General features: G+C 40.8%; 1 protein-coding gene and 1 non-coding gene across 26 annotated transcripts in view; both read right to left on the minus strand.

Moving 5' to 3' along the window:
• The window catches only part of CLASP2 (cytoplasmic linker associated protein 2), a 170,349-nt gene that overhangs the window by 80,884 nt on the left and 62,042 nt on the right, over positions 1–27,423 (minus strand). For 18 of the 25 annotated variants that reach the window (XM_056128922.1, XM_056128923.1, XM_056128919.1 and 15 more), the window contains 4 exons: positions 26,531–26,677; positions 9,838–9,917; positions 5,904–5,996; positions 2,978–3,123 (listed from right to left, as the gene is read on the minus strand). In XM_056128922.1, the coding sequence (XP_055984897.1) occupies positions 2,978–3,123; positions 5,904–5,996; positions 9,838–9,917; positions 26,531–26,677 (466 nt within the window). Of the gene's footprint in view, positions 1–2,977; positions 3,124–5,903; positions 5,997–9,837; positions 9,918–26,530; positions 26,678–27,060; positions 27,255–27,423 lie in introns of those variants that run through there. The other 7 variants (XM_056128932.1, XM_056128931.1, XM_056128928.1 and 4 more) reach the window with 1 other exon arrangement.
• Positions 15,512–15,636, minus strand: LOC130037991 (small nucleolar RNA ACA64). The gene has a single exon (XR_008794560.1). It is a non-coding gene; the product is annotated as a small nucleolar RNA ACA64 (small nucleolar RNA).

A 27,423-nucleotide genomic window follows, 5' to 3' on the forward strand; every position in this document is an offset into this window, starting at 1 on the left:
TCGGGGATCATCTGATGTGCCCTACCCACTCTACTATCTCTCCAGACCCCAATAATTTAAAAAAAAAATTTAAAACATTGAATCACTGTGACATAGACTTTACAAAGCTGTTCATGATTTGGTTTCTGTCATACAGTATACCAACACCCATCCTTCCACCAGTGTACGTTTCCCAGCACCAACGTCCCCAGTTTCCCTCCGACTCCCCACTAACTCAACTCTCCTCCGCTGCACTTCCTTCTTCCTCACCCCCCTTACCTCCCTCCCTCTAATTTAGATTTTAATCAGTTCTAAAGGCTGAAAAACAAAAGTAAAATATTATTTTCTTCCTCTTCCCATTCTCTGTCTAGTTCATATTTAGCACTTATTTATTTATTTCTGTAATGGATCTGGCAAAGTCATCTGACCTCTGAATTTAATCACTAATCTGGCTGGTGATTCTTTTCCCAATATTGTGAATTATAGCCCCAGGTACCGCAGGAGGCCCCAGGACCTCAGAGCCTGAGCAGCACCAACCGTATCCTTAGGACCCAGTAGGGAACTACTGGCCTGGGTAGCCAAGAATGACCGGGAATTCCCCCACACTCCCAGAAAGCACCTTCACATCTCCATTGTGAGGCTTGTTACTGTTTTTGTCATATCGAATACGCCACAGGGAGCTTGCCAGGCTCTGCCATGCAGGTGGGATACTCTCAGTAGCTTGCCCGGCTCTCTGAGAGGGACAAAGGAACCGATCCCGGGTCAGCTGTGTGCAGGGCAAACGCCCTACTCGCTGTGCTATTGCTTCAGCCCTACATACTCATATCTTACTTAAAACATATGGGACAGGCAGTTTAAAATTTCAGATTTCTGATTCAAAGAGATACTCAAACTCAAACCTATTTTCTAAAATTCAGTTGTATTTTGTCTTCTAGTGTCAAAACTCACAAGAAAGGGAAACTCAGAAGCACGAAGGTGCCATTTTTGTGGTCCTCCTCTGGAGAGGGAGTTTGTCATAGTAGGCAAGTAACATACTTAGGAGTCAGCATGATTTGGGGGCCGGGGGGGGGGGGGTCGGGTCACACTTGGCTGTAGTAAGATATTACTCCTGGCTCTGTGCTCGGGGATGACTTCTATCAGTGCTGAGGGACCATGGGGGGGGGGGGGGGGAAGCAAACCAGGGTCAGCTGGTATGAAAGGAAAGTGCCTGACTCTCTTACAGTATCTCTGGCCCTTGATTTGTATGAGCCTGTGGGGAGAAGCACAGACCAGAGGTTCATGCTCCCATCTGTCTGTCTATTTTTGCCTTTCCTTATTGCCACTGCAATGAGTGGGAGCCACACACGCGCTTGGCTGTGGAGCTCACACACTTGGTTTGGGTGTTCACTGCGGGATGCACACAACGTTGCATTGCTAACTGGGTCATACTCATGGTGCTGGTACTTGCACTCTCCTCGGCGGTTGACTAGAGATCATAGCTGCTGCTGGGCGGCCCAAACAACAGAGCTGCAGGGATCACAACGGCAGCCAAGTGGGAACCCAAGGCCCCACACTTGCAAGGAAGGCCCATTTAGTCACCAAGCGACACCCTGGGCCCAGAGTCGTTTCATGCTAGAGACCTTACTTGTTAATTACTCTTTCTATAAAGTGGCCCCCCCCCCCCCCCCGCGTTATCTAATCTACCAAATATTATGGGTAACATTCAGCAAGTTTTCTCTGCTCAGGTTCATCAGAAATTAAACCTCTCTGGGCCTGGGTGAGCTCTGGGAATTGCTGTTTACCAGCAGTTCCTTCTCCTCCCGAGGGAGCCGCATCTTTCACATACAGAGTTGACGCCCTCAGCTGACTGCAGCATGTCTTTATCTCTCTCTTCTCTATGGTATTCTGCACTACAAGTTTTAGCCACTTCAGCAACCCAATAATCCAATCTCTGTTTCTTCTTCAACTCACTGAGAATGTTGTCTTGCTTTGCTTTGACTCTCTCTTCCTTCTCTGCAGCCAGAAAGCACCTCCAGAGTGAACTATGTGCTGATACTACTTCTCAACTCACTTGTTTCTTTCAAGAATCACAGTGCAGCTTTGTCTGCTGTTCCTTATTTGTAAATTGTTGGCTTTCACATTTTGACACAAATACAATTCTCATGATGGAATATTTTTCAAGGTTCTATCTGTGGATTTTTTTGGAGGGGGGGGGGTGGCAAAAAAAAAAGATAGCCAGTAATGCTCAGGGGTTATTCCTGGCTTTGAACTCAGGAACTACTCCTGGTGGTGCTCGGGGGGACCATGTAGGAACAATTTTACAACAATGTGTATAGTGACAGTATCCACGTCAAAATTTTTGGTAAAAGGACGACCTTAAGCTTCCTCAAGTTTTGGAGAAATACGTGGAGAAATATGTTTAGATCTTGGTAAGTGAATGACACATGTTACAATTCCAAGGTGACTGCTAAAATACCACAAATAGAAAGCTTAACAAAGAAGCAAGCTAGTAAAAAGGACACTGAATCCTATAGACACTTCTTAGGTCAAATCATTTTTTTCTTACTTTTAAGACTTTGTGATTAAAACACACACACACACACACAAAATCTACCAGTAGGCTTTAAATGTACACATTTTAAAGTTAACATATAAAATTAAGAAAACTTAAAAAAAAATTATAGCCTGGAGAGACGGTACAGTAACTAAGGTGCTTGTCTCAAATGTGGTGTACAGAAGTTCACGCCTCAGCACCATAAATGGTCCCCCCAAACACCACTTCTTCAGAGTCACGAGGACGCCTTGAGCACCAATGGGTGTGATTCAAACATAGCTCCCCACACCCCACATGAAAATCAGATATATTGAATCCTTATTCACAGTAGAGAAATTTTTTTTTTTGGTAATATGCATGCTTACTTGGGCATATCCTGCTACTATGAATTCACACACACACACACACACACACACACACAAACACGCACAAAACAAGCACTCATTAGAAAAAGAATATACTTACGCTACAGTAATGCAAGCTTCTCTAACCACCTGGGATCTAAGATCTTTAGCTGAAAGTTTAAGCGCTCCATCCAACAAGCGTAAGTGTTGGAAAAAGCAGTCGTATTGTGCAGCTCCAGCAACAAGCAAAGATCGAATTTTCTTAAGCTGAAATAGAGAAGTTTCATTACTGACATTAAAAAAAATGGCAGTACAAAGAAAACTTATACACTTCACAGCTTTATTCACTTATAAAAGTAAGATAATATTAACATAAGTATATGCAGGCATTTATACGAAGCATTTACATATACCTTACAAGTTAAAAATTAAAAAAACCCACCACATTATAGATTCGGAGCACGTATTAGTAAATGAATTCTTAATCTTTTTAGTTTTTAGAAACGCTTCATTTTCCATCAACCTTATTTCCAGTTCCTGTTTTTTAAGAGGGGGTGCTCTAACCCTTTCAGTGGCTGGGCAGCAGAGCCGGGGCCAGTACTCTGGGGCCAGCCAGGAGCTCCTGTTTGGAGAAAGCAGACACTAAGCAGGCACGCCAGTACCAGCCATGAGGCTGGGCTGCAGGGAACTCGGGAACGGCAACAGGGGCAGTCCTTTCTCCCTTTCTCTCTGAAATCCCTCCTCGGTCAGAGCCTCTTCAGTGGCAGCCTGCTCCGTCCTTGTCCACCACCTGGAATCTCAGTAGAAGTAGATGCCGGCAGGCACGATCTCTCAAGGTGCTCCCCGGAGACAGTGCCTCGCACGCGCAGAAGCCCGGGCCAGCCCTGTCCATAGAGACCGGCTGAGCGAGCGCCTGCCCACACTGAAGGATGGTGATGCCCACATAACGCAGAGGACGGTCTATGTTTCACAGAGCCACAGGAGACAGGCTGAGCCGTGAGACACCTTCGTGAGACAGGGGGTGGTGAGCTCTGGGTTTAATAACCACCAGGCGGCTCGACCTGGGTTTGGAGAGTGGAAGTCCTGGTAGTGAAGTGGCCACAAACTTTCACTCAGACCACTGGCCAGGATTCCTGGAAGATGCTGTGGATCTCAGCTGGATTTTTCAATGACAACCATGGTACAAGCTGCCAGAGGACACTTCTCTCAGGAGCAGCTCCACCTGGAAGTTCAGGTTCCTGCCTCCTGTGTGGGCTCCTGCTGCAAAAGATTTGAGGGTATCCTCTTCCTTCATTTGCAGGATACTGAGGACTTAGGATACTGTGAGAGTTTCCCAGAACTATGCCATGGACAGACCCCCTCACTAGGGAGCACGGGAGGGTTACCATCATTTGGAGGGGTGGGGAAGGAGGTGGTCTGCAAAGCAGTGCTCGGAAGCCCAGGTCATTTCCTTGCAATTCTTGGTCAACAGTGGTTTATTTAATGTGAAGGCCAAGTGCTGGTGATGACCTGGGCCACCCCCAGAGGTGGGACCTCCAGGGCTGTACCAGTAATGTTCATGTATGACAGCAGGGAATCAAGCAGGGTCAGCTTCAAGCAAGGCATATGTCTTAACCCCTGAACTATCTCCCTGGCCCCCTAAATGTTTTAAGGGACCCTTTTCCCGGGAAAAATATATATTAACAGAAAGTGATCATGGTGACTACCTTAAAGTCAATTGAGTGGCTCAACATACATTCAAAATGCTGTGTGGCCATTATTAGGTTCAACAGAGAAGGTTCTTTGCTCTGCACTGGCCACTTCTCTATCCCAATCAAACCCAACATTCACATGCAAAGCATGTACTTTAAAGGAAAAATTTAAAAGAGCCAAATTTGGGGAATATGTTCATCCATAAGCCAAACTAGAGAGTCAAAAGGACCAACAATTAAGTTATCATTATGTTTTATTTCAATGACATACTTTACTTTATGAAATAGGTTTTTTTCCTCTTTCTGTACCATGATTATTACTTTTTGATACAGAAATGCCAAGTATTTTCTAAATCAACACTGTACTAATAAAATTACACTAGAAGGGATAACCATAGGCATAAATCTTTGCTTCCACAGTAAGAAATTGTCTAACTTATCATACTTACGATCAAATACAATTTCCTATTAAATTCTGAGGTTTCTTAAAACAAAGCAATCCTTTAAGTGAAATCAAATGAATCAAAGATGAAAACATTACAACATACTACAAATATTAGAAAAAATTTAAGTGGTATAAGGCATTTGAGGAAGGTAAACTATCATAAGAAATTAGAAGACTTAGCTAAACAAGGTTAACCAAAAACCAAATTAAATTTGTTGAAATTTGGTAGGGAAAAAACACTCTCAGTGTGTTAGAACATCACACAAAACATAAATATAAGATGAGAAAAAGACAAGTAACCCAATGTTTCAATGTGGCCAATCTTACTGGTGATAAGCCAATTACAACACACAAAACAATCTTTGCCATCCGAGTGGTAAAAACTAAAGCCCAGACTGTATCCAGTACTAGAGAGAAAACAGATGCTCTTATTATTTAAAGATTATAAATGACTAAAGCTTTGCTCAAAATATTTTTACAACATCCACTAAAATAAAATTGGATCTATTCTTTACCAAACAACCCCACTTCAAGAAATAAGAACACCACTATTATAAATGTGTGAAAAGATGTCTTTGCAATATGGTTAAAATAGCTGAAAAGTAAAAAACAACTCTAAGTTCATCAACTGGGAAATGGCATATCTCACACGGTAACCCTTAATTAAAGGAATATATCCTTATAGTGACTCACACCTAATAGATCTCAGAGCAACTCTTAAACTCCTGATATTTAGACAATGCCAAATGTATTGAATAGCTGGGATTTATTAAGTGAATAAAAAAACTAATGAAGATATCAAATACGATCTCATTTATTTTATAAAATGGGCATATAAGTTTGGGAGAAGAATCTTGCAAAAACACTGAGAGAAATAAGAGAGGTAAGAAAATAAAATTTAAAATACTCACTGCATTGGCACGCTGATCCCAGTCATGTTTGTCATCTGACAAAATTTCCCTGATTTTATTTAGTGTTTCTTCAAGTTCTCGACTGGAATATATCTTATTAAAGAAAAAGTTCAAAATTATGGTATCAGTTTTTGTTGCCATTAAGCAAACTAAAAATTATGGTCTGACTTTCTTTTTTGGTTTTTAGGCCACACCCAGCAATGTTCAGGGATTTTTCTTGGCTCTGCACTCTGGGAATTACTCCTGGTGCTGCTTGGGGAACCACAGGAGATGCTGGGGATCAAACTCAGGTCAGTCACGTGCAAGGTAAGCACCCTTCCCGCTGTACTATCATTCAGGCCCGATTTTGTCTGAAAGGCCCATTCCATTATAGCAGCATTTTTGTTTTGTTTTGTTTGGGGACTATACCTAGCAGTGCTCAGGGCTCACCCATGGCAGAGCTCGGGGCACTGTATAGGGTGCTGGGCATTGAACCCAGGTTATCTATGTGCAAGGCAAGAACCCTGCCCATTGTGCTATCTCTCTGACTCCCCCACCCCGAAGTAATTTTTAAAAAATAGGGGTTACACCTGGCTGCTTAGGAGCAACGAGCACTTCACTTCAAGTCCTAGAGGCGGGAGGGTCATGGGTCATGTGGGACTAAATTCAGGGTCTCACACATTCTGGGCATGCACTCTACCAACGGGGTCATATATGCTCAGCCTGATTAGCAACATTTTTTTTTAAATTTTTGGGTCACATCCGGTGGTGCACAGGGGTTACTCCTGGCTCTGCACTCAAGAATTACTCCTGATGGTGCTCAGGGGACCATATGGGAATCAAACCCGGGTCGGCCGTGTGCAAGGCAAACGCCCTACCCACTGTGCTATCGCTCCAGCCCCCTGGTTAGCAACATTCTTAACAGATATTCTTAACAGAGATTACAGACCATTATAAAATAGAATGTTTTGATTTTTCTTCCTCACCTCATATACTATTTTTCCAACTCATGAGTCATTTAGGATACTACCACTTAAAAATAGTATGTGTGGTTGGGTGCTGGAACAATGTAATGACTGAAACCCAATAATGAACAACTTTGCAACTGTGTATCTCACAGTAATTCAATTTAAAAAAAAAAAGCAAAAGCAAGGTGTTTTGTGATTGTCTGGGAATCTTTCTGAGGATGTGAAAATAGCTGTCTTAGTCTGGTCAGATTACTAGTAAAATTCTATAGATTTGGTTAGTTATTAAAAAAAAAATCATATGCAGCTGGAGAGCTAGTACAGAGGTTAAGGTGCCTTGCTGACATTGGTTTGATCCCCAGCACTATATATGGTTCCCTGAAACCCTCCAGGAGTGAGCACAAAGTCAGGAGTAAGCCATGAACACCACCAGGTGTGTCTCTCCTCTAACTGAAATAAAGATGCAAACATCATAAGGGTTAATAAAAAGATTTAATTTCTCAGAATGACATATAACACATGGAGTTATGGACTTCATATACTTACCACACAATATTTCCAAGGGTTCTATTTTAAAGTGACTCCCTAGTTTCCCATCCCTATGCCAACAATTTTAGCTAGGCTGATCCCAGAAGAGCTAAAGGCTTTGCTTCCTCTGGAGTCAATCACTTGCCAAGCACCCCTATCCTTTTATTCGCTTAACTAAGTCACATAATCTACTATGGTGGGCACTAAAGAAAATGTGGGGAATCCCCAAGAATGGGCAGGGGCTTTTTTCTGCCTTACATAGCACAGCGGTAGGGCGTTTGCCTTGCACGCAGCCAACATGGCCGACCCGAGTTTGATTCCTCCGCCCCTCTCGGAGAGCCCGGCAAGCTATCGAGAGTATCTCGCCCGCATGGCAGAGCCTGGCAAGCTCCCTGTGATGTATTCGATATGCCAGACACAGTAACAATAAAGTCTCCAATGGAGACGTTACTGGGCCCGCTCGAGCAAATCGATGAACAACGGGAGGACCTTTACCTTTACCTTTTTACAGTTTATAATCTAGCTGTGGAAAGAAAAAAAAACCAAAAAAAAAAAAAAACCCAAAAAACAATGAGAGTTATTCCATGCCACGAAAATCTATCTAAAAGTTGACCCAATCACGAAAGTTATGCTTGAAGCTTGACAGAATACCAGCAGGCAAAGGGCAGGGAGCAAGAGAGAGTAAAAGCAGAAAAGAGAGAGATGAGCTCTTCAAGTGTGTATACAGGATTACAAGAAACAAAGAGTGCAAAGGAGATGAAGGGTGGAGTCACTGCCTTGCCAACCAGTGCACAGCCATGAGCACGAGTACACATGAGTTCAGAGTCAACAGGACAAGCTTCAGAGCAGCACCAGAAAAGAAGCAGGACGTAATAAAAGTCTGAGGCGAGAGCAGCTGAAGCTACAGTGTCGCCTCTGAGGGAAGAATCAGAAATGAGAGACAGACAAAGCCAGAGTTCTAATGTTACTATACGAGTAGTGTCAAACAACATCACCAAAACAGCTCTACTTGGGGCTGGAGCAATAGTACAGCAGGTAGGGTATTTGCCTTGCACGTGGCTGACCAGGGTTCAATCCCTGGCATCCCATATGGTCCCCAAACACCTCCAGGAATAATTCCTGAGTGCAGAGCCAGGAGTAACCCCTGAGCATTGCTGGGTGTGACCAAAAAAGCAAAATAAATAAAGAACTTTCTGGTTAAAAGAAAAAATCAAGGCATGAGATAAAGCTAAAAACACAAGAGAAAGATTCTAGGGGCTTCTGATTCTTTCTTCCTGCCCTCCAACCCATCCTCCACCTCGCCCAATCCCCCAAGCTGCCAAGAGATTGCCAAAATTTTAAAGGCAGGCAGGTTCTTCCTCACCCGCATCTTATCTTTTATGAAGTGATGCTCTAGACCAGAAGTTACCAAATTTATTTGACCTTACAACCCCATTTTCAGAAAAGTGCCCTCGACTACAACTGAGCGTATGGCCAGCTCTCAGATCTTTGCCATGCTCTCAATCCGGGACAGCATCCCACTTTGGGAAGCACTGTGTGAGACCAGTGATTCTCAGGAAGGGGCCGCATGGCTCGCTGTGGGTCGCCCCTAATTATTACAAAAGGCCACAGCTAAGAACTGCATAAGGGGGGGGGGAGAGGGGAGAGAGAGACATGGCAGCAGGAGATTAGGGGGTCTACCCAAACAACAGAGAAGCTACAGCAAGGGAACAAAGTCAGAGGGAGCTTCTGTCAGTAAAAGGTTGAAAAGAAACATTTTCAGAGTTCATCCAGGCAGAGTTTTGATTCCCACGATGTTAGGAATCTGTTGCACAAGAAACTGCAAGTATTTTCAACACAAAAAGACTAGAGGAGTAGGTTTGTACAGGAAGATCCTAAGGCCAGTTCTGAACAGGTTGCGTCTGAGATGCTTTAAAGGCATCTAAAAGGAGATGTGAAATAAACAATCAGTGGTATTATTTTTGGCACTCGAGAGAGGCCTGGCACAGAAGTAAAACCAGCAGCAACTGAAGTCATGGGTTTAAAGGAAGTGACTAAGAAGAAAGGGATTTCACTACATAGATGAAGTAAATAAAGAAGCAGCAAAGAAGAATTTTTGTTTTATCATAATCACTTTTTTTTAAAAAAAAGTATGTGTAATTGGGCATTACAATTTTAATATGATCTAATAATATTTTAGGAGTTGGGGAGACAGCTCAAAGGGCTGGCATATATATGAAGCTGGTTTAATCCCCAGCACCCCCTGGGTTCAATCCCAATGCCATGTGGCTTCCTGAGCCTCCAAGAGTGTAATCCTGTGCTCCCACAATGCTGGGAGGCCCCAAACAAGACAGAAAACAAAAAGCACTTCAGTCTTATTTAAGAATCCCTTAAATGTCTAACATACTGAATATTAATAGCTTGGTAACACAAAGAGGTACAGAGCAATATGCATGGGGAATATCAGACTATTAGCATCTTACCTGAATAGAAGGGACATCAGTAAAAGCTTTTATAAAATCATCTTCATCAACTGCTCCAGCACCTCCTTCCTTTGAAGCACCTGTTAAATCATCAAAATTTATTTTTTAAGCACTTTAGCACAAAGGACACATGAAAAAAATTTAACTTTTGATATCAACAAAGATATAATTTGGGGAGAATCTTGTTTTATAGGAGAACATTAACATATGTTTTATAAAAGTCAAGCTATTTGATAATAGTCTACTAACTGTGTGTCAGCACTAAGCTAAGCTAGCAGTAAAATCTAAACTATATGAATGGAGTACCTTTCACTCAATGTAATCACGGACAAAAACACAGGTGAAAGGGCAACATTAAGAAAGCTGAATGTTGGGTCAGAGCCATAGTACAGTGGGGAGGACATTTGTCTTGCATGTGGCCAACCTGGGTTAAATCCCTGGCATCCCATATGGCACCCCGAGCATTACCAGGAGTAGTTACTGAGTGCAGAACCAGGAATGAGCCCCTGATCATTGCTGGGTGTGTCTTAAAAAACAAACAAACAAACAAACACACCAAAAAAAAAAAAAAAAGAAGAAAAGAAAAAAGAAAGAAAAAAGAAAGTTGAATGGGAATTTTAAATGACACTAAAACAAAAGTCTTGAATTTAAAATTAAACATGCAAACAACAACTTCTTTATTGCACATAGACAATAAAAGGTAAACTTAAAAGGCAATTACTATTTAGTAAGAGTCAGTAATCCTTCCTGTAATGGGTCTAGGATGAAACAAACATTTTTCTTTTTTTCCTGGGGGTTTGGGGGGTGGTGACTGGCTACACCTTGGTGATACATGGGGGTTATTCCTGGCTTTACATTCAGGAATCACTCCTAGAGGGGCTCGGGGGCCTATATGGGATGCTGGGGGACTGAAAATTGGGTCCACCACATACAGTGCAAGTGCCCCACCCGACCGATATACTGTATTTCTAGCCCCCCTCTTCCATGACACTTTAGAGCAGTGGGGGTTTTTTTGGGGGGGGGGGGGTAGGAGGGAACACACGCCTACAGATACACAAGATTCAATTCTGGCCCTGCACTAAGGAATTATACCTGGTAGGCCCGGGGCACCACATGGGATGCTTGATATGAAGTCCAGGTGGCCCCATGCGGGGCAAGTGCTCTCTCTCTCTCCAGCCCTCACCATGACACTTTATAGCAGTTTCCCCCCACCCCCACCCCCTCGCTTTTTGGGTCATACCCAGCGATGCACAGGGGTTACTCCTGGCTCTGCACTCAGGAATTACTCCTGGTGGTGCTCAGGGGACCATATGGGATGCTAGGAATCGAAACCTGGGTCAGCTGCGTGCAAGGCAAATGTCCTACCCGCTGTGCTATTGCTCCAGAAATCACTCCTGGTAGTGCTCTGTGGACCATATGGAATGCTGGGAAATTGAACCTGGTTTGGCCACATACAAGGCAAATGCCCTCCCTGCGGTGCTATCACTCCGGCCCCAGCCTTAGTCTTATACTGAGTTTCTCTGCAGCTTGGAAGGTTCTTTCTTTTCTTTTTTTTTTTTTAAATTTTAATTTTTTTTATTAGTGAAACATCATGAGGTACATAGTCATTTTTTGAGAGCCTGTCTAAAGGCTTCAATGGCTGAAAAGCACTCCTTTAGTGGTTTGGAGTTGGTTTCTTTTGTTTGTTTGTTTTCTTAAGGTTTCAGCATTCACTTAATAATTCTTTAAATTCTCTTTTTAAAAATTAAATTGTGGTTTCTGCCTTCCGACTGGCCGATAGAGGAGGTACTTAAAACTCTGTCTGTATCACCTATTTCTTTATGGTAAGAATTCAAACCGTGGAAATAAATCTCAATGGTACAAGGTGCGGAGTCAAAGGCACAACTGACTCGACACAAATCTCTCCAACTGAAAAGCGAAATTGGAGCCTGGGAACAACGCACCAGCCACAAGCATGATCCCGGCACGTGCAGAGTGCAATCTCTGCCATTAGCCACCTCCAGCACAACCTAGCCGACGCGTGTGCACACAAGCAAAGCAAAACGTGCAGGGGCTCATCTCCAGTGTGACAGTCAAACACAGCAGTGCTGGGGGGGGGGGGGGCTACTTGCAAGAGTGTTGGGGGCGAGAGTGCTAGGGATTGGGCCCAGTACTCCTGCACTGCGAAGCGCTCACTCTGCCCATTGAACTCTCTCTCTCTCCAGGCCACATTGTTATTTAAAATGCGTATCTTCTGGTGGACACCACAGCCCCATGTGTGAGCACTGCGAGCAAAGCGTGTATGGGCACAACTCCAGTGTGAGGCCTCTGGTGGATAACCACCGCCACAAAGTGCTGCAACTCAAGTGTGAATGAGCCATACAGGGCAGTGTGGCACCGCTGGCAAGTGACACCGCCTGCAAGAGTGCTAGCATCCTACCAAGTGCACATGAATCCCAGTCACCGAATCCCAGTCACCGCACCGCTAGCAGGTAACATCGTCAACAGAGCCAAGTGAAAAAACAGACTTAAACTATCTCCCTAACTACAGTTGTGCATCTGCCGAAGGAAGTATTAGCACCTCAAAACTGGATTTAAAACACTTAACATCAAAGCCACAGACACAATATAGGTGTCGAGGCACCTGTCTTGCCGGTGGCCGATCCTGGTTTGAGCATCAGCACCCAACGATCCTCGGAGCACATTGCCGGGAGCATGCCCTGAGCACCTCTGGGTGTTCCAGTCCCTGCAGTCCCCTATACTACTATCATTCCCTTTTATTATTTATTTAATTAGGCTCTTTGGGTCACACCCGGTGCTGCTCAGGGATTACTCCTGGCTCTGCACTCAGAAATTACTCCTGGCAGAGCTCAGGGGACCATATGGGATGCCAGGGTTCAAACCCGGGGCAGGCCGTGCGCAAGGCAAATATGCCCTCCACACTGTCCGATCATTGTGGCCCAGTATCAATCTCTTTTAAAAGAACACCTGGACACAGTAAAGGACTAAAATGGGAATGGGGGTGGGAAGAGAAAGGGCAAATGTCTGCCCAGCTGTCTTTGCTGCAGAGAGTAAACATTTTAGACCCGTGGCGTATGATTTCTGTTGTAATTATTCAACCCAGCATTAGCAGTGTGGCAGCACCCACAGAAAGTATGTGAATGAATGAGCAAGTCTGTATCCAACAAAGTTTTATTAAAGGGCACTGAATCGCAAATTTCATCAAGTTTTTACATGCCACACTAATTATTATTCTTTTGGTGGGGAAAGGTGGGGCAAGGGTGTTAGGCCAAACTCAGTAGTGCTGGGGGGGCTACTTCCAGCAGTGTTGGGGGCGAGGGTTTTCCCAGCAGTGCTAGGGATCAGGCCCAGGACTCCTGCATGCATGGTGCACACTCAGCCCACTGAGCTCTCTCCAGCCCACATTATTAGTGAAAATGTGTATTTAAAAAAATAATATAAAAATGTAAGATACATTCCTAGTTCATGGGCAAGACAAAAATAGATTGTTGGCTTGACTTTGCTCGTGCTTTACTGTTTGCTAACTCTTGCTCTGGAATTCATTCTAAACTGATAATCAAGACTGGGGTGTGGTGGGGAGGATGAGAGGGCACAGTCCATTGGGAGTCACCACAGCGTCCAATATGCTGGACGGGCTAGCCCAGGCACACTGAAGAATCTCCAAATATTAGCTGAACTCAGTGTTTCTTTTTTTTTTTTCTTTTTGGGTCACACCCGGCAATGCTCAGGGGTTATTCCTGGCTCATGTACTCAGGAATTACTCCTGGCGCTGCTCGGGGAACCATATGGGATGCTGGGAATCGAACCCGGGTAGGCCATGTTGGCTGCGTGCAAGGCAAACGCCTTACCCGTTGTGCTATTGCTCCAGCCCCTGAACTCAGTGCTTCTCGCTGTGTTTTTTCCTGCCTGTACCCCGCTTCCAACCTTGCTTCCCCTCAGTTTATGTGATTGTCACCCAAACAGAGCTTCTATGGTTCCAGGACGAGAAACATTGCAAAAGAGACAAGTATCAAAATTGTTTGGTTTAGTTCTTTGCTAATCCCCCACTTTAGACCCAGAAGAACCACCAATTGCATCCAAGCATAATATTCACAATCAAAATTCAAATACATACTCAGGGAATTCCTCATGAACTAAAAGTCACAGGAAACAGTCGAAGAATTCAGAATTGTAGACAGTAGAATTATGGAGTATGGATGTGAATATAATGTTCTAAGAAATAATTCCAGGAATAACAAAATGCTTAGGAATAAAGAGATGAATTTAGAAGGGAAATTTAGAAGGATTTGAACTGCATAGCGCAACTGTTCAAATTAAGAAAAACTTGACTGAAAAGAAGAAAAATAGTAATTTATAAAGATAATCTGAAGACAGCATGAAATCTAACATACATCTAATTGAAGTGCTTCAAATAGAATAGGGAAAATGGCTGAAAATATTTTAAAACAATGGTTGTGAACATTCTAGCTTCACTAAAACCAGGAATCTACACCACATAGCCAAGCAGAGAAAGTAAATGAAATCCATGTCCAGATCTGTGTGACACGCTGCAAAGCACCAAAGAGACAGTCATCAGAGGAAGAAGAGATACCGTAGGTTATTGCTTCCTGGAGTGTACAGTATCCCTCAGGGATCTCCAGATCAATCCAGGAGTGCAGTAAAATCCTGGGCTACAACTGGAGGTCGGGCTGTTTTCTTTCCATTTGTCACTTAAAGTAGGTTGATTTCCTGGGGGGGTGGGGTGAGGATTAGAGGCTTTTTCCTGAAAAGGGGGCACTAGGCCAAGGGAGTTTAGAAACCTAAGATCTAGGACTACAGTCTTAAAATAGCAGGCATCAGAGAGAGCAACGTCAGTATCTTTCAAGTTTTGAAAGAACAAAATACCATCAAATCTAAAACTGTCCAGCAGAAGAAAGTGAAACTGCTATTTATTTTAAGATGGACTGGCTGTTGAAATTGGGGCTGAAAACTGGGGCTGAATTTTTTTTTGGGGGGTAAAGGGTCAGGTAATTTGAGGCTTGAATGGGCCCAATGATCTCTAGTGCAACTACTCAACTTTTCATAAATGAATGGGTATGACTGCATTTCAAAAGAAGTACTGGCTAAAGTCGGCCAAAGCCTGGTATAGAAAGAAAATCCAAAATAATACTGTAAAATAATAAAAAAAATTAAAACTAGCTTAGTGAGTAGTTATAAAATCAATATATCAAAATCTTTCATTGGTACACACCAAAATCGACACACACACACACACACACACAAACACATAAACACATACACATTTTGCTTTTTGGGTCATACCTAGATGCTCAGGGGTTACTCCTAGCTCTGCACTCAGGAATTACTCCTGATGGTGCATGGGATGCTGAGGGACTGAACCCAGGTCGGCCATGTGCAAGGCAAACGCCATACCCTCAGTACTATCACTCTGGCTCCAAGTCAAAATTTTAATTTAAAAGAATACCATGTTTAATAATACTTGGAGATATCAATAATCAAATGTTAAACCAAACAAAACAAAACAAAAGTAACAAAACTTGATGAACAACTTAACTGGAAAGGGGGATGGTGACATGCCCCCTCCCCAAAGTGTCCGGGACGGAAATTTCAGGCAAGGTCTCCAGAACAAGGGGCTGAAATCAGAGACTGTGAGGAGCAATCAGGTAGTGCTGTGACTTGTAGGCACCTGGGTTTCACAACACCTCCCCCCAACCAGAAAGTGGGCATCTGGCTGAGGCTGGCTCTGGGTACCAAGTCTCACCCACACAGGGTCAAAGCCACAGGTGATTTTTCAAGTGCCTCCAGAAAATTGTAAATTTTAATGAGACAAATAGAGAAAGAGTTCCATGATCACATTATAAAGCTGTTCTATCTTCATAAAACAATGCAGTAATAATCAAGCCTCCAGAAAGATTTCTTGTGAAACCTGTAAGACCAATTCTAAAATCAATTTGGAAGAGCAATGGCCAGGACCTACTGAGATATTCTCACTGGGATATACAGAGTACGCAGAGACACATACCTTAGAAAATACCAAAGAGGTGCATATGCTGCCCGAGCCCATGTTGCCTGCATCTCCCCTCTCTTTTTTTCCTTTTTGGGTCACACCCTGTGATGCTCAGGGGTTACTCCTGGCTCTGCACTCTGGAATGACTCCTGGCGATGCTTGGGGTACCATATGGGAAGCCGGGGATCGAACCCAGGTAGGTTGTGTGCAAGGCAAATGCCTTCTCCACTGTGCTATCGCTACGGCCCTGCATCTCCCCTCTTGAGATGTGTACTTCATGCTTTCCTGTCTAATGCTAGAGTGTGTATAGGGGCTCTCTCTGCCCCTGGAGAAACCCATGTTCTCTCTTGAGCGCGTTACTCTCTCCCTCACTCTCTCCCCCTCCAAAACCCTCCAAATAAAACCATTTTACTTCAAAAAAAAAAAAGAATAAAAGAGAAAAAGAAAATATCAAAGAGTACCAAGCTAATTATGACAATTAGGTTTCAGTACAGGTATAGATTAAATTGCATGAATGAAATACAGAGTTCAAAACCAGAGAACGAGCATATGGCCTGGGTTTGCTCTCCAGCACCACGCTGCTCTACGAAATCACGGCCGTGAGCAATCCAGCAAGCGACCGGGGCAGACCCTGAAACACCACTGGTGTGTGATCCTCAACACCCCCAACTCCCCATGAAACAAAAATAAACCCAGAAAGAAATGAAACCTTGAAACAAGGCAAAGAAATAGATAAATAGGGAAAGGAGGAACAATTCATTAAAAATATCCTAAATTTAAATTAAGTGTTGATAATAAAAAATATCTAGATTAAAAAAGCTATTTCCTACAAAAGACTAAATGTGACAAATTTAATATATTGATTTCCACTGGAAAACAACAGGCATCCAAACTAAAACCAAAGGTTCAACTAAATACTCCTAAAACACACAGACACAAAAATACCAAATGAAGTCACCCAAATCATGTATCTGTAACACAACTAGGAGACAAGTTATATTTCAAACTTCAGGGGCAAGTAAAGTAAGTACCTAAGACTAGAAATGTCAACCAGAGTCCTCACTGGAAAAAAAAATCAGAAAAGAAATGTATGAAAGAAGAGGATACTGATAGAGTGGTACAGAGACATAGACCAATCAGACATTAAGTGACACCTACAAGAAGTATCCTTCAAGGTCTGATGAAAGGAAAAGAGGAGAAGGTAAATGCTCTGCTGAAATAAAAATCACAAAATCTAACGTGAAAGAGTGAGGTAAAGAAATTTTGTAAAGAAACTACATTAGGTTTAGTAAAGAAGCTACATTTCACCATACTGACAGAAGAGGGCATTCTTAAACTAAGAAATTGAGAGAGTTTTTCTTCTTGCTCCTATGAAATCACTCATAAGTCGCATTTTAGGACATAGGAAGACATTTGACTATAAAACAGAGGTACATAAAGATTCAGCATATAGTTTAGAACATATTTACGAGGCCAGAGTGATAGTACAGCAGGGAGGGAGGGCATTTGTCTTCCACATGGCTGAACTGGGTTCGATCCCCGGCATCCCATATGGTTCCCTGAGTACTGTCAGGAGAAATTCCTGAGTGCTGAGCCAGGAGTAACCTCTGAGGATTGCTGGGTGTGATGCAAAAAGTTAGAAAAAAAAAAAGACCATATTTGTACAAAATTAAAGGACTAGTGCTGAGGCTCCCAAACTTACTTTCTATAAACAGACTCCAAATCTTTTTACTTGGCTCTCTTTAAGAACCTTCCCATTGCACCAGAGGTTACTACCATCCTCTCCTCCATCATTCCTGTGCTCAAATGCCTAAAAAGTGCAAATGCCTCACGGATCTAAGAGCCTGAATTTGCTCCCTGGCAGTATGTAACCTGCTGCATAGTGTCGGGTACAGCCCTGGGGAAAATCAGCTCTGCAGCTACATAATAAACCTGGGGCAAGAGGTGGGAGACACACATCATTCTTCACACATACTATTTCAAGGCAATGGGATTAGAAAGGCAAGACACTCAAGCTGTTTTTCAACTATCTATTGTTTGACTTGTGACAATGAGCCTACCTCTTATTAAAAAAAAAAAATCAATTAGTCATTTCAGTTTTTTTCATTAGTAAGAAAAGCATCACTTAGTTTTACAAAAATGTCCAGTTAATGAAAAAAATTTAGTTTAAATTCACAACATGCCCACTGTAAAAGTACTGTTCCTCATCAATTACATTACAATCCCTATAATAAACATTAGGCTGGAAAATTCGTCATGCATACCATCTATATTTATGATATTTCATAATTTCCTGAAACAAACCTTGAGTCAATATGCTTTTCTATAGGACACTGTAATTTTCTTCTTTTATCTGGGGGAGGGTCACACCTGTTGATGCTGAGGGGACCAGGCGATACAGATCAACTCAGGCCTCCAGCGTACAGGGCCTATGTACGAGCCCTTTGCACTATTGCCCCAGCCCCAAGACTATAATTCGATAACATGCCACCTCAATCAAAAAGTATAGAATAATGATGTGGAGAGGATGTCAAATGCTAACAGTATTACCACTGGTTGATGGAGTAAATAGCATGAACAGATACTCTAGTTACATTTGTTAATTGGAGTGACTCTGAATGTTACAAAAAATCTTCTCAATGTCTAATCTGAAGCTGTGTATATGCTAGGTTCAGGAGCAGCTGTAGATAAGACAATAAAAGATATGTGGAAAGACTAGGCTTTCAGTTTGCCTATTAATTTTCATCAGAATAGGCTGGTGTCTATATTACTTACTCCAGTCTCTTAAACATTCTGAATCCGTCAAGCAAAACAAACCTAATCCCATTACATTTTATCACTAGGCTTTATACAAGAAGTAACAAAATGAAGGTCAAAGAAAATAACCACTGGCTATGGGAGATGTGAGCTGAAAGTAGTCTATAGATCGAACATGATGGCCACTCAATACCTATATTGCAAACCACAACACCCAAAAGGAGAACGAGAGAGAGAGAGCAAAAGGGAATGCCCTGCTACAGAGGAGGGGGGGGGATAAGGTGGGGGTGGTGGGAGGGATACTGGGATCATTGGTGGTGGAGAATGGGCACCGGTGGAGGAATGGGTACTCGAACATTGTATGTCTGAAATGTAAGCAAAAAAGTTTGTAAATCTGTAACTGTACCCTATGGTGATTCATTTAAAAATAAAAAATTAAATATTAAAAAAAAGAAAATAACCATAGCAAAACACATCATTTTATACATAATTAGCAATTAATTAATTCACCCTTACTTATCTGTTAATTACTTAAATCATGTTTACCTTAAAATGAAAGTTAAGATAGCAATAGGGCATCTTACGACAGAGGGTCAAAGATAAGGAATTTACAACAATTTTAGACAGAATGGTGTACTGGTCAGTCCCTAAACTCCAAATTTGGATGTTTTTGCTTCATGTGATAAAAAGAATATTATCACATACAATATTAGTTGGGAGATGACCCACAGATGATCCAAGAAGCTCCTGGCAGTGAGCTTTTATTAGCATGGGGGACTGGGAATAGGCAGAGAAGATTGGTCCTTGGGTGACAACAGCAGGCTCGAGGCAAATTCCTGGTTCTGCACTTAGGGTATCACTTCTGGGGGGGCTTAGGGAACTATACAGGGTGCCAGGGAATGAACCCTGGTCAGCTGCATGCAAGGCAAGCACCTTACCCTGTTTTATCCCTCAGCCTCTTACAATGGGCTATGAGGACTCTGGTTGAGATATTCTGATTTAGAATAAATGAGGGTATGTACACAAGTTACATGTGAATACATAACTCTATATAGCTTATAAAAGGGATTGAACATCTATAAATTTTGGTATTTTCAGGGGCCCTGGAGCGAATTTTTCATGGATACTGGTGGAATATTATATAATTACTAGAATCTTTATTTTCAAAAAGTCAACTACTCAATTGTAGAATAACAACTGATTTGTCCTTTCTTCCTTGCCACAAGGAGCTTCAGTTTATCAAGTTACACCCATCACAGTGCTCCCGAGTCACTCCCATTCCTTTGTTTATCTGTAACCACTATTCTATGATCTCTTCCCCAACCAGTTAATCTGCTTTTCCCCCTAATCAGACTCTGTTAATTTGTAAGGTCAGATCCTTCTAGGACACTGAACTTATAAGTTAATATTGCCTTTTTCCTCTTCTTATGTCTTAATGTCCTTTTTATATAGATACAGGAAGACAGTTAATATTATGCTTTTGTAACTTGGGATTTAATTGGCTTCAAATATTATTCATTCCCTGGCATCTGCTTTCTAGACTTAAGTCTCAGTTGCCTTACTTCCTAGCACCCCAAAAGCAGGGTCCTGATGAGGGACTGAATGGACCCAGGGCAAGTTGTGAGCTACCCTGGCATCAAAATGGGCCAGGCCAAAGTGCCACAATTTTTTATTTTTTTAACTTTTATTAGTGAAACACCATGAGGTACAGTTGTAGACTTTACAAATTTTTGTGGTTGGGTTTCAATTATACAATGATCAAGTACCCATCCCTCCACCAGTGCCCATTTTCCAATACCACTGATCCCAGTATCCTTCCCACTCCCTATCCCCCATCTCCCCCTGCCTCTGTGGCAGGGCACTCCCTTTTGTTCTCTCTCTCCTTTTGGGTGCTGAGTGCCACGATTCTTAACTATAAGTTAAGAGCTTGATCATGGACAAATGCTGTAATGATCCAAAAGTAACGACGAGACTAGGGATAGTAACGACTATCCTGCTAGGAATAGGAAAGACTATCTGGCCTGAGCACTGTAGTCTGAGATCAAGATGGCCCTAGAAGAGCAATTCTATAAGCTTAATGTATTTCTTACTGTGTCCATACAAAATGATTAATATTATGAATCCTTATATGTTTGTTGGACAAGGAGAGGAGAAACACACCCATAGGATTCCGCTCTTGGGTGGGTCGTCCTGCTGAGAGAGTATCTGTCCTAGAAGTACCCCCTGAGAGAAAGAACTTTACCCCTATTGATTGCGACCACACCTATGTGTAAGCCCCAACCCCTCATGCATTGGGATTTAACTAGACTGTAGGAGGGGCTGGGGGATCCAGAGTCCAGATTGCAGAAGGAGAATGAAGGGGCATAGAGGAGGAGAATGTGGGGCTGGAGCAATAGCACAGCAGGTAGGGCGTTTGCCTTGCATGTGGCCGACCCGGGTTCGATTCCCAGCATCCCACATGGTCCTGCCGAGACTGCCAGGAGTAATTCCTGAGTGCAAAGCCAGGAGTAACCCCTGTGCATCGCCAGGTGTAACCCAAAAAGAAAAAAAAAAGAGGAGGAGAATGAAGCAGCATGGGAGAGGAAGAAGCAGGAGGAGAATCAGAGGAAATGGAGATGGAAAAAGAATAAACTGCAACTGACACTAACCAGCCTGGCCCTTGTTTCCTTCCTTTGCATGCCCATCGCCATCAACCTCCCCGGGGTGGGGGAAGTGGCCCAAGGCTAACAAACATGGGTGGTGGGAGAGATAGAGCCGCTCGGGTCTTTTTGAGTTTACACACTCAATGACAGTTGGAAATGATCACTCTGAACAAGAACTGAGGACTGAAAAGAGGCAAAAGGATATATATGATAACCAAAATGCCCAAAAGGAGGACGGGGAGGGAAAAAGGGGAGAGAGGGAGAGAGAGAGAGAGAGAGAGAGAGAGAGAGAGAGAGAGAGAGAGAGAGAGAGAGAGAGAGAGAATACTAGAGAATACTATAGAGGCAGGCTGAGGGTGCTGGGAGAAAACTAGGTACATTGGTGGTGGGAAATGTACACTAGTGAAGGGGTGGGGTTGGATAGTGTATAACTGAAGCCCAACCATGAACAATTTTGTAACTCTGTATCTCACAGCGAGTCAGTAAATAAATTAATAAAAAATAAGAGTCAACTACTTTGGTTTCTGTCTAATGGTAAAAAAAAACAAAATAATGAGTGAAACTTGTTGAAAATATGTATTTGAACAGTCTTTAATAAAAACTTGTGTCAGATGCTAATGATAAAAAATAAATATATACTCTAAAATTAAAAAAAGAGCAAATATTACTGAAATTAAAAAGGGTTATAATGACCTTTGAATTAAAATGAAAATCATCTGCTAGGGCTACAGACAGCTCACTGTGCTAAGCAGGCTCTGCATGCAGGAGGCCCAGGTTCAGTCCCCAGGACCACATGGCTGTCCCTCACACCGCCACCACTACCATGTGTACCCCCAAAAGAACAACATAAACAAAAATAATTTCAAAAACAGCTGTTCAGATTGGGAAAACAGAGAAGATATTCTGTCCAATTGAATAAGCAAATGAGAGAAAAAACAAATTTTGGGAATTCATGATTTGGCCACTGATGAGTCTTAGCAATTACACATAAGCCTCTATCCTCTATGACAAATCAATACCACAAAATCTGGTACTAACTACAAATAATAACAACTATGTAATCATTTAATTCAATTTTTTTAAAAAGTAGCCAATATAACTGGTATAGGAATGGGGATATTATAAATCAGAGTTTTATAAAGGTAATTTCAGTAACAACAAAAATATAACTTCATTTCAATTTATAATATAAAAAGTATAAGTTTGTTCATTTCCAAATCACCTATTTTGCTAGGAATCACACACTTGATTTATAATCTTAGAATTACAGAATACAATAAGGTTAGTGTCAATGACTCTAGAGAAAGTGTTTTCGGTGCTCTGCCCACTGACTAGGCTGCATGGTCTTAAAAAAAGTAATACTTTTCTAAATTTTGATTTGCTATCAGTAAAGCCCAGAACAATTTAAAATATCTAACTCAAAAGTTCTGAGGTTGTATCAGAGAATATATGCTTAAGAATTTTTAAATTACCTAAAATACTATTGAGATACAAATATTTTAAACAACCATAGTACCTTTTAAATTGAATTCCAAGCACTTAATTTAAAAAAGAAAAATGTGCTTACCTAAATGCCTATTATGAAGTTACAAGTGTCACTCAGAAAATGCCTTAAATTCATGTTATCTTTATTCTAACTAGCAATGTACAAAGCGAAAACTTTTGCTAGCACCATAGCATCTGTTTGACTGAAATTGTCTGGAGCAACCCCGTAAGACAGACTCTGATTCTCCTGGCTTGCGAACACACCATCACAGTCTAAGCAGAACAGGCCGACACACTGCCAAAAAATAGTGCAGAAGAAACCCACTAAAGATTAAACACAGATCTTACTGGCTTTAATTAATTGGAGTGGATACCTTGCCAAAAATAGCACTCTCTTTAATCTTGACATACATTTTTGGGGGGAAGTATAGGAATCCACAAAACTTCAAAAGTAGACTCAGTCAAGATTCCGCAGACTTTTCACTTTTATGTCTTTTGGCCACGCCCAGCAGTGCTCAGGTCTTCCTCCTAGCTCTGGGCTTAGGTATCACTACTAGTGGTTCGGGGGACTGTATGTGGAGTACCAGGGATCAAACCTGGGTTGGCCTAATGAAATGTAAGTTCCTACTCACTCTGCTATCACTCTGCAATCAAAAGATGAGTTATTTTTATCTGGGAGATTTTACCTGAAAAGAAATTTGCTAAGCTCAGTCTATACTACTATCAGACACTCCTAGCTACTATGTTCGGAACTAATCATACCTACTTGTTTACCACACAGCTAAAAGTAGTAAATAAAATATCTAAAATGAATCACCATCCCGCTAGATAAGCTTATGAGTATAGGTTGGAAAACTATACTTATAAAGCAAGATCGGAAAACCTTCAAGAAATTAAAAGTATTGTGGAACAAATAATTTATTTTCCCTGCTGAAGTTAAAAGTACTCTAATTTTAAGGCAAGCAATATAAGATATAATAAATTAATCCAGAACTGAAATGGTCTTATAATCTTTCTGGAGAACACAAAGTTCAACTAAGAGAACTAAGAAACTCTTGAACCTTTTAATTATAACTTTTCTGGAGAATAAGCTCAACTAAAGAACATAGAAATTCCTGAACCTTTAGAAATTTACTCCAGTGAAATGTTAGAGAATGGTAAGTTAAAAAAACATTATGACACAGCTTATACAAACAGAAAGTACTAAGAGTAACTTAGATGTTATATGCCCATAAATAGGGTTTTTTGTTTTATTACTTTTGTTTGAGGGTCACAGGTCACACATGGCAGTGCTCAAGGCTTATTGCTGGCACAGATCCCTGGCTCTGTGCTCAGGGGTCATTTCTAAAATTTGCATACTTAATGTTCAGGGGACCATATGCAGTGCTAGGAGACATATGTGACGCCAGGGATAGAACTGTGGTCAGCTATGTGTAAGGCATCTGCAATAACCCCTGTACTATGTTTTCAGCTTCCATAAATAGTTTTTTAAGGCAAGAAATTACTCCAGGCAAAATATTAAGTATATTTTAAATAAGAATATAAAACTACATAATCAATAGTGCCAATTTTATGCTTTTGAGAAAAATATATGTATGTTTAAAGTACATAGGTCATTATTATAAATGAAATTCAGGAAAGTTACATTATAATTTACCAGTAGATTATATCTACATGTAGAAGTCATGCAAGATTTTTTAATTTTGAGCACATTAATTTTATCTTTCGTTTTTAGGGTCCCACCACTCAAACAGTGCTGGGGGGTTGCTCCTGGTGAAGCAAATTAATTTTATTAGACTCTGAATAATCAGGAATACTATGGAAAGAACTGCTATGCCTAAATAGTAAATTAAATGCTTAGATTCCCAGCCTCCTTTTCTATTAGATTATGAAACTCTAAGAAAACTTTCTACAACTAATTTAAAAATCAATAAGCCTCTGCCAAGAAAGAGTATGTAAGGCTAGATTCTGAAAGAAGGACTGACAGCCAAGAATGGCATTGATTTCTGAAGCAAGATTTATACCCTCTGGCTAGTAAGGACTCTTCTTAGATAGAAGTGGGAAGCAAGCCTAAACGCTGTAGCAAACAAAGGAAACCGAAAAATTACAGAATAAATCCATAATTGTCAAAAGAGGAGGAAGAAGAAATGATGATCTTTTCTTTATTATTCTTAAAAGGGTTGGTGCCTAGCTGAATGATATAATCTGTATGAGATTTCATTAGTCATAAAAGCTGCCTAATATATTTAGTAGGACTGTAAATCTAGGAGGTACTAAAAAGATCTCCCTTTAAAAAGAATATACGATTTTTATTTATTGGATTAACATCAACATTAAGTGGTAATTTTAAAGTAGGTAGACGGAAATTTCAATTCTAAGAAAAAGTCAAACATGAAAATCAGTGTGGGTTATAAACCACTGACATGCATTCACAAATGTTAAATATTGTTATACATATTTGGAATATTAATCCATTAAAATCAAAGACATTTCCATGAAATTATAAAAGTCATGAGAAATCTATAGCAAAAATAATAATTGCCTTGTAATGACTAAAAGTAGTTATTTGTTACCAAAGGAAGAAACCAAAGAATATCATACACCTTTTACCACAGATAAGAATACCTAGCAGAAAATTTCATATACTAGAATATAACATTGCAAAACAAAAAGAAAATAATGAAAACACTATAGTGCAAATTACTCAAAACATACATGGAAATCTGTGAGACATAGATTTCTATTTCAGAATGTTTTATTTATCTGTTTATTCATGTAAGTATGTATATAAATATATGTACATACATGCATTTCATCTGGCTGGTTATAAGACACATTACGGTTAAGAGTTATCATACTTCAAACTTATAGAACCTGGTTAAAATACAGTTTGCATTTTCCTTTCCTTTTTGTTTCTAGTAAAAAAAAAAAGAAAGAAAGAAAAAACAAAAATTCTGAAGACCATAATTTTCTCATCAGTTCCCAAAAACCATGGAAAGGTGTTTCCCCACATAACTAAACTAGAAACTGATAGACAAAAAAAGGGAAAGAGAGATAAAGGGAAAAATACTACTGCCATTTATCATTAAATATTTATCCTTATTGTTACAGAATTCAACTGTCAGAAAATCCAGCAGAAACTAGCACCTGAAAAGTACTCCTGGCTTTCTAATTAGTGCATGGAAAAAAAAACATAAAAATTTAAAAGATAAACCATATAGTATAAATAGTTCTAATATGATCCAAGAATTTGATATGTCCTACATAACTGCATAAAACCTTCTTATTGTTATCTAATTCAGAAACCATTTTTGAAGCAGTTTTACTTGACCACCACCCATTTCCTATTGTGACAAATGATTCGAGTCTTAGCATCTACAACCATCTTTTCGATTTTGGAGCATTTATGACTTACTACCCAGGTAAAATGTGTAAAGCCATTATCTAAATTATTATTTTGAAAAAATTATAGAACCTGAAAATAACCAAATTCTAACAAAACTACTCTTTCTTTACAAAAAAAAAAAATCCCTACCTCTTCCCCAAACTCCTTTAAATGTCTCCTGAAAATTAACTACTTTCAAGAAAACACAAAATTCACCTATGTTCTGATAGGAAATATAGACAGTATCTTGAACGTTTTCAAAAAGACAGCACATTCTCCTATGTGTTGCAACGGCCTCTCCAGATCTGCAACCATGCTGCAGTCATGAATAAACATAATCCTCTGTCGTTCTGAGTATGTGTAGCCAGAGCAAGGGCACGATCCATGCACATCAGATTTGAAATGGATTTACATTACCTCCAACCTTAGGGCCACCTGCTGAACCAGGCTTCCTTGCACTGTTGACAGGATTTCCGGCTGTTTTAGGTGCAGGAACCTTGAAGGCTGAAGCAGCTGATGATGGCCTATTTCCATCCACTGATTCTTCATCATCAAAGCTTTTATCTGAATAAAACGTTAGAAAGATGTATTTTGAAGAGAATCAAGCCTTGTCTCATTTTCCATAAAACAAAAAAAAATTAAATAAAGCTACATATAAAGCTTTGTGAAACATAAAATTATAACATAAAGCTCCTTTGAATAAGAATCTACACATTGGCTGCCGGTACATATAAAATAATCATGTGTAAACTAAAATAAGATTCCAATGTCCTATTTCCTATCTATATACATTAAGTTAAAATATAAAATCAAACACATTAACTTAAAGAATAGTAAAAAGCATTTTCTTTTTTGCTACTCAGATGAGCATTTTCTGCCAGCTCCTCCCATAGTGCATCTTCTAGCACACCCTGTCTTATTCCTTATACCCAGCTTCTGCAACTTACAATCACAGATCCGTTTGCAAATCAGTCGCCTCATTCCTCTGAGAGCTCTTAATTCCCCTCACCCTAGGATGCTCCCAGTAGTTCACATGGCCAAATACAGTAGATTCTATACTAATCAAAGATTCTATCAAAAATAGACAGAAACAACCACAGAACCACCACTGAGGTTTGTGCCGGCATTTTTCTTTCTCTTCCCTGCCCTAGGTGCTGTAACAGCCAATCAGCTACAAGGTGACATCATCTTATGGCAGCTACTGCCAGATGAAAGGTAAAAATTCTCCATCTATTTGAACAGTTTTCAATGCAGCTGCGATTCTTATTCTATATTAAAATTTCAAAGGCATTTAATACTAAAGGTTAATA

This window comes from Sorex fumeus, unplaced genomic scaffold (assembly GCF_029834395.1).
Source record: "Sorex fumeus unplaced genomic scaffold, SorFum_2.1 ptg000072l, whole genome shotgun sequence".
In the NCBI taxonomy this organism is placed as follows: domain Eukaryota; kingdom Metazoa; phylum Chordata; class Mammalia; order Eulipotyphla; family Soricidae; genus Sorex; species Sorex fumeus.